Genomic DNA, 7,992 nt, shown 5'->3' with positions numbered 1-7,992 from the left:
TTTACTTTTATTTTTAATGTTAGGTTTATTGAGCATGTATGTGTGTGCGCACGTGCACACGCGCACTCACGCGCACACGTTCCATGCACATGTGGAAGTCAAGAAGACAACTTGCTGGCCTTGGTGATTGCTCCCACCGTGTGAATTCTCGAGACTGAACGAAGGTCTTCAAACTTGGCACCAAGCATGTTTACCCATCGGGCCATCTTGCCAGCCCTTGTTTTTTTGTTTTGGGTTTTTTTTTATTAAAATTATTAATTGTTCAATTTGCAAAGGTTGCTGTTTTTGTTTTGTTTTGTTTTTTTAAAGATTTATTTATTTATTATGTATACAGAGGAGGGCACCAGATCTCATTACAGATGGTTGTGAGCCACCATGTGGTTGCTGGGAATTGAACTCAGGACCTCTGGAAGAGCAGTCGGTGCTTTTAACCTCTGAGCCATCTCTCCAGCCCTGTTTTGGGTATTTTTTAAGATTTATTTTTTATTAATTTTTTTTGGAGGGGCTAGAAAGATGGCTCAGGTGGTTAAGAGCACTGGCTACTCTTGGAGAGGACCCAGGTTCATTTCCCAGCACCTACATGGCAGCTCACACCCATCTGTAACTCCTGCCTGAAGGCACTAGCCAGAGTTACATAGTAAGACCAGGAAATAATTAAATAGACAAAATGCACAATGGCATACACCTGTAATCCCAGTACTTGGAAGAGGGAGGAGGAGGAGGATCAAGATTTCAGCTACATAGTGAGTTTGAGGCTAGCCTGTGCTACCTGATAGCCTGTCTAAAAAAAAAAAAAAAAAAAAAAAAACCCTAAAACAAGAATGATAATAAAAACACAAGAGAAAGGTCTGAATTTGGACCTAATTCCGCAGCTTCTCTCTAGCTGACACCAAGTAAAGCAAGTCACTTTGTGTGTCCCCCAGACTCAGTTTCTCCACCTGTAAGGTGTAAGGTGGAGATCGTCTCTGGCCCAGCTCCATATTGACACCTGTGAGCATCAGGTGAGATAAAGAACGTTCTGTGAGATCAAGCCCTGATCAGGATGTGTGACATGTGTGTGTGTGGGGGGGAGGTTGGGGGGACAGAGGGCCCGAAGAAGGGCACACAGTGGCTGACTACCGAGTGCTCCCAACTGTCCACACCAGGCAGGTTCCACACCACCATTAAACCCATTTTGTAACTGAGGGACGGGCTCAGGAGGCTGAGGAAAATACCCAACATGCCAACTCTTCAGTGGCCGCACGCCTTCCACACACCAGGCTGTCGGTGACCCCAGCCCGTGTCTTGCTGACTGCCTCCCGTTATTGTTTCGGGTCTGGAAGCTCTGGGGACCCCTTAAACGAACCTCTCCCTTTGCAGTCCTCATACCAGTAGCCTAAACGCTGCCGACTTTAAGGCTGTATCTCAAGCCCAGACAGCAGGGCACGCCTGTAATCCTTACTTGGGAGGCAGAGGCAGGCAAACCTCTGGGAATTAGTTCAAGGCCAGCCTGGTCTACACAGTGAGTTCTAGGTCAGCCAGGGCTACAGAGTGAAATCTTGACTCAAAATTAATTAATTAATTAATTAAAAAATAAAAATACAGCTGCCAAATGGCTCAGAAAGGGCACTTGCTGATACCCACAAATTAATTCATTGTCCCTTGGACCTCTGTACACATGAACATGGCATGTGTGCCACCCACACATGCAATAAATAAACGTCAACATTTAAAAATAAGCCTATCTCAGGCTGAATATGGTGTCAATGCCGGCAATCCCGGCACTCAGGAGCCTGGAGAATTTTGGCTTCCAGGCCAGCCTGCACCGGGAGACCCTGTCTGGGGAGTTGGGGACATCACGGAGAGGCAGGCTAGCCCTTTACTCTCCAGCACCCTCCCCCGCCGCCTCTGACAGGGTCCACAGGGACGTGCCTGAGCTGGGTGCTTCAGGCTGCTGTGCAGAGGAGAGCTGGGGGTGCAGACCCTCCCCTCAGTGGCGGAGTCCATGGGCTGACGCGCTTGTCCTCAGAGGTGAGTCCTGTGGCCTCTAGTCCTGCGCAGGTGGGGAGAAGCTGAGCTGAGATTAGCTAGTGAGGGGGAGAGGGACACGGCACCCGAGAGGAGGAGTGACTGTGACAGACGACAGGCGCACCATGCCACTGCAGGAGGAGACCCTCCGGGAAGTGTGGGCCTCAGACAGGTGGGAGCCCCCACATCGTCCCATCTGAACCCCAGGCCCCAGTTCCAGGGCCACAGTAGCGGTGGGGAGGGGGTAGGATGCAAGTAGGGAACAGTCTGGTTCCTTTGTACCCTCAGTGGCCATGAAGAGGACTGGCTGAGCCCGGAGCCCCCGCTGCGCCCCAAGCAGGTCTGTCACCAGGTTTGGGGTTTGGAAAGGAGGCGCAAAGGGGCCACGGGGTGCGCACAGGAAGGTGGCTGGAGGAGAGAGGTCCTCTCGCCAGCATCTGCGGCTCTTTACCCGGAGAGTTGAGGAAAAGAACCGGGGTTTAGGGCATTGGGGTGCACAGGACTTGGGGGGCTTTGGGTCTTGGAAGTGACCATCCTGCGTGTATGGGTCATCCACACTGAGAAGGGGCTGCAGCACCCCTTGGGTTAATCCGAGGCTATTTCTGGCGAACCCAAGGGATTAGAGGGGGATGGGAGCCCCAGAGTCCCCTTCTCTCCCCGTGACCCCTATTCCACAGCGCCCCACCCAGGGACAGAAGTTGAGGAAGAAGAAGTCCGAGACCCCCGAGTCTCCGGGATCCAAGCCCCGCAGAGCTGGAGGTGAGTCCTGGGGGTGCACTGGGAGGGTGTAGGGGAGGGTGAAGTGGGGACCTCCGGGGACAGGACCCTGCTGAGCCCGACATCTGGCCCAGCTGGGCGCAGGAAGCTCGAGGAGGCGCCAGCGGACCCCGCCGAGGCATGTGCTGCGCCCACAGTCTACGCCAAGTTCCTTCGGGACCCCGAGGCCAAGAAGAGGGACCCCCGGGAAACCTTCCTGGTCGCCCGCGCCCCAGATGTGGGAGGCGGTGAGTGAGACAGAGGGAGCGAGGGGCAGACATGTGAGCTGTCCCGGGGACGCAGGAGGGACCCCCTGGGCACCTAGCCCAGGGGTGGGTTCCCTTGTTCTTTCCCTGTTACACATATGGGGAAACTGAGGCAGCAGGGGCCCAAGCTTTTGCCTTGAGCTACAACTAGTAGCCAAAGTACAACAACAACGGGAGGGAGGGAGGTGACAGGGAGACAGAGCAGGGTGCTTCCCATGGCAGCCCCCTGCAGGAAGGGCTTGACGCCCAGCAGCACCCCGCGGGCACTGGACCTCTGCAGCCTGTGTATTACAAGCGTATTCTGTCCATAGAGGAGGATTCGGAGGAGGATTCGGATGACGATGATGAAGAGGAGGAGGATGGGGGAAAAAAAGAGAAAAGCTCTCTGCCCCCCAGGAGACCACCCAAGGAGAGAGAGAAGAAAGCCAAGGCCCTAGGCCCGCGGGGTAGGTGCAGGACTGGCAGACAGAAAGAGTCCCCTGAGGGGCAGGCGAGACCCCAAAGCTCCCCAGCACTGTGCAGAGTGCCTCCCCCGGCCTTCTCTCTTCTCTGGCGGTCTCTAAGGAGGTCAGCTCTCCAGGCTGCTGTGTGCTGCCCAGGGTGCACCCGAAGAAGGAGGGTGTTTTCTTGGTGAGCTGTTGCTTTGACGTGAAGTGGATTAGCGTTACGATTTGTTTTGTTTGTTGTTTTTTATTTTATTTTATTTTTTTCAAGACAGGGTTTCTCTTTGTAGCCCAGGCTGTCCTGGAATTGGTTCTGGAGACCAGGCTGGCCTCTAACTCAGAGATCCGCCTCCTCCCGAGTGCTGGGATTAAAGGCGTGTGCCACCGCCTGGCTAGCGTTATACTTTTTATTAAGTAGATGAAAGTAAAAAGAAATCTGTGGCTAGAGGCTGTGGGCTCCAGGCCTGGAAGGTCTGGTGAGAGATGTGTAGGATGCTGGGACCTGGTCTCTGTGGAGGGGCAGAGGCTGAGAGCAGGGCATGGGGAGGGTCTCTGCAGGAGAGCCTGGCGGAGCATCAGGGGCTGAAGTGACGGCCTGGCATCCGCTCACTCATTGCGTCGTCGATGCCTCTTAAGCTGATTCCTGGCCAGGTGGGTTTTAGACTCAGAAGAAGGAACATCAGATCCACAGACCACAGAGTTCCCTGTCTGGCTCTCAGCACTGTGGGGACTGGAGGCTGGAGGGGGGGGGGCTAGAAGGTGGTCCCCAGCCCCCCACTCCCCTATTCCCAGGGGACCTAGGAAGCCCTGAAGCCCCCAGGAAACCACCTCGCCCCAAGAAGAAGGAGGCAGGGGAAGGCACCAAGCTGAAAAAGGCAAAGAAGAAAGGTAAGGGGGGGGGGCAGATACTGACGGACAGATGGACAGACGGACGGTTGGTGGACAGGGTGTGCTGGGTGTGTTGAGATGGTGACCCCTTCTTGTATCCTCTCTGCAGGGGCTGGGGAGACGGACAAGGACCCCTCGAAGAGCCCAGCAGCCCCGAGGAAGAAGATTCCAGCTGCCATGTTCCTGGTTGGGGAAGGTGGCCCGGCGGAGAAGGCTGTGAAGAAGAAAGGTTCGTGGCTGAAGGTGACGGGAACGTGGACACTGTGTGTGCAGAACCACGGGAGGAGTGAGGGCGAGAGCCGGACCGTGTGGGGACATCCTGACACCCCTGCTCTGACAACTGTGTGGCCCCCCGCAGGTGGCCTTCCTGAGGCTCCGATCAGAACCTTTTTATGGCCGTGGAGAGGATTATAGGGAAACCTGGGTGTTGGGAACCCCTGGCCAATCAGGGCAAAGGGTCTTCAGCCTCTCCCCCTCCACGCTCAGGGCCCCTCAAAGGCTCAGAGGAAGAGAAGAAGGAGGAAGAGGAGGAGCAGGAGGAAGAGGAGGACGCTGCAGTGATGAAGAACAGTAACCAGAAAGGCCGGGCGAAGGGGAAAGGCAGAAAGGTTGTCACTGAGGGGCAGGTGTGGGGGATTTTGGGGGTGAGGACTTGGCTCCCCATCCATGATGGGCACAAGACCCAGGAACATGGGGTTCATGGGGACAGAAGAGGCATGACTCAGGCCTCCCACGGACCGTCCACACTCTGTTGTCCAGACTTCCCCTCTGCAGTACAGACATCAGGCAGTCCCCAGCGAGAAAACACGTGTTAAAATACCCGGAGGCTGAGCACCCAGCATCGGGGCTCTGGATTTGGGGAGGGTGGAGGTTGGGGGAATGGAATGGGATAAGGTCTTGCTATGTAGCCCAGGCTAGCCTGGAACTCCAGATCTTTCTACCCCCACTGGTATTGGGATTACAGGTGTGAGTCTATGTCTGGCTTCTGTTAGGCACACCTTATATACCGTTGGGGACACTGAGTGGCTGGGAGTCGGCTAGCAGGACCAGCTGTTAGATACCTCCACTCTGCTGCTCTGAGTTCATCCCTCAGGACCCCTAGCCTCCCAGCCAGGAAACAGCCCCAGTTCCGCGTGCATGCAACCCAGCATAGGGAGGTGGCGGCATCAGGATTAGGTGTTCAGAGCTAACCTCAGCTACACTGTGAGGTTGAGGTCAGCCTGGCCTGTGTGAGACCCTGTCTCCAACAATAAAGCAGGGCTGGAGACATGGCTCAGCAGCGGGGTGCACTTCGCTTGCAGAGAAACCGGGTTTGATGCCCAGCACCCACATGGCACCTCCCCTTTGGAAGTCCAGTTCCAGGAGATCTGATGCCCTCTTCTGAGCTCTGGAGGCACCAGGCACACAGGAGGTACACAGACACACAAGGAGGCAAAACACTCATTCAAAGAAAAAGTAAATCTTAAATAAATAAAATAACCAATTAATCCCTGGCTGCCAAAGGCTCCAGAATCTTCCCCGAAGCTTAGAGTCCGTCCTGATTTGACATCTGCTACTGTCAAGACATGTCACTAAGGACTTTGAATGACAAGCTGTGCACACGCTGGTACCCACACAAGGAGGCCTGGCTGAGAGTGTGAAAACTCTCCTCTAACAAGAAAGCCGTACAAGAGCCAGCCCGGGTCCGAGCTTTGTGGGTTTAATAGTTTGTGTAGGAGTGGCAGATCTTCAGGGATGGACTCGCATTAACTAAGATCCCTGCCGCTGATGTCCACGGTGTGTTATCCTGGGTGGAAACAGCCCTCCACACAGCAGGCCTTTGAAAGTCACAGGTGCAGAAATGTTTGACGAAGTGACAGTGACTTTTCTCACCTCGCATTCCAGGCATAGTCTGTGTTTCCCAAGTTTCTTCTGGAGCAGGCTGGAGTTCGGTCAAGATGGCCATTTGCCTCTTGGCCGAGCGCCCCAGGCTGTGCTTTACCACACACACGGTGCAGAACTGCCCCCCCCCCCCCGGCAGGAGGCTCCTGGGCCCTCACAGATAACGCTGAAGCCTCGGGTGCTGAGGCCCCCAGCCTGATAGGTCAGTTGCCCTCCTGAGGAACTCGAGTCCCCTCACAGAGCAGCAGGAGAAAGGGCGCCAGGTCTCACCCTGCCTCCTTCTGTCAGCGAAGTGTTCCTAGGAAATTCTCCAAAAGCAAAGTAAGCTGACACATCCGTGAGTCAGCTGTGTCTGTCTGTCTTGCTGCGTAACAAATGGCCTCCAAGCTTTAGTGTCTTCAAATACGAAGCCAGCTTTTCTACTTAATTTCTTAGTTTCTCTCTCTCTCTCTCTCTCTCTCTCTCTCTCTCTCTCTCTCTCTCTCTCCATACATATCTAGATAGATAGATAGATAGATAGATAGATAGATAGATAGATAGCTTTTTTTTTTTTTTTGGTTTTTCAAGACAGGGTTTCTAGAGATCCACCTGGCTCTGGCTCCCTAGTGCTGGGACTAAAGGCGTGCGCCACCGCCACCGCCGCCGCCGCCGCCGCCGCCACCACCACCACCACCACCCAGCCCTACTTAGTTTCTAAGGGTCATATATCTAGAGACAGCTCAGGGTGTCACACGAGGCTGTAGTCACCTGAAAGGCTGACTAGGAATGGACAGTACATTTCTAAAGTGGTTCAGTCATGGTTGGGGGTGGAGACCTCTCTTCCTCTCCCGTAGCTTTGACCCCAATTTCTGTCTAACAGGGACAGCTGCCCCTGTGTGTTAATGAGAATGTGAAGAGTCAGTATTTGGAGAGTACACCTCCACTCCAGGCACTGGAAGGCCAAGGAGGATTGCAGTGAGGCTGGGTTTGAGGCCAACCTTGACTTTATAGTGAAACCCTATCTCAAATAATAATAAAAAAAAAAGGTGGGGGGGGGGCTGAAGAGATGGTTCAGTGGTTAAGAGCACTTGCTGCTCTCCCAGAGGACCTGGATTCAGTTCCCAGCACCCACATGATGGCTTTTAACAATTTATAACTGCAGTTCCAGGGGATCCTGTACCCTCTTCTGGCCACCAAGGGCACCAGGCACACACTCATGTGGTGTACAGACAGACATGCAGACAAATACTCACATCTATTACAAAAGAACAAAACAAAAGCAAAAATACTATCACCACCACCACTGGGCCAGATGTGGTAGGTAGCTCACAGCTGTTATCCCAGGACTTGGGAGGTGAAGGCAGGAAGATCAGGAGTTCGAGCCCAGCCTCCTCAACATACTGAGTTCAAGGCCAGCCTGGGCTATATGAGACCCTATCTTTAAAAATGAAAATGGGTTTGGAGGGATGGCTTAGCGGTTAAGAGCACCGGCTGCTCTTCCAGAGGACCAGGGTTCAATTCCCAGCAACCACATGGTGGCTCACAACCGTAACTGCAATTCCAGGCGACCCGACACCCTCACACAGACATACATGCAGGCAAAGCAGCAATGCACAGAGAATAAAAAGATACAAATTAAATCTACAAATTAAATCTGTATGTCGTATGAAAATGAACACAAGAAAGGAAGTTGTAGCCGCTGACGGCCCCTAGTGGTGGAACCTGAACTCAGACTGTGACTGACGGAGCTCAAGCTGAATAGCCATATTAAA

General features: G+C 53.8%; 1 protein-coding gene across 1 annotated transcript in view; it reads left to right on the top strand.

Moving 5' to 3' along the window:
- Nucleotides 1-2,132: 2,132 nt before the first annotated feature.
- Nucleotides 2,133-7,992, top strand: part of Tulp1 (TUB like protein 1) — a 13,289-nt gene continuing 7,429 nt past the window's right edge. The window contains exons 1-8 of the mRNA XM_037199552.1: nucleotides 2,133-2,179; nucleotides 2,296-2,347; nucleotides 2,685-2,766; nucleotides 2,859-3,008; nucleotides 3,341-3,475; nucleotides 4,265-4,360; nucleotides 4,470-4,589; nucleotides 4,847-4,968. Of these exons, the coding sequence (XP_037055447.1) occupies nucleotides 2,133-2,179; nucleotides 2,296-2,347; nucleotides 2,685-2,766; nucleotides 2,859-3,008; nucleotides 3,341-3,475; nucleotides 4,265-4,360; nucleotides 4,470-4,589; nucleotides 4,847-4,968 (804 nt within the window). The remainder of the gene's footprint in view (nucleotides 2,180-2,295; nucleotides 2,348-2,684; nucleotides 2,767-2,858; nucleotides 3,009-3,340; nucleotides 3,476-4,264; nucleotides 4,361-4,469; nucleotides 4,590-4,846; nucleotides 4,969-7,992) is intronic.

Source organism: Peromyscus leucopus, chromosome 16_21 (assembly GCF_004664715.2).
Source record: "Peromyscus leucopus breed LL Stock chromosome 16_21, UCI_PerLeu_2.1, whole genome shotgun sequence".
NCBI classification, from domain to species: domain Eukaryota; kingdom Metazoa; phylum Chordata; class Mammalia; order Rodentia; family Cricetidae; genus Peromyscus; species Peromyscus leucopus.
The sequence above is the reverse complement of the archived record's forward strand: the minus strand, read 5'-3'. Positions and strand labels throughout refer to the sequence as shown.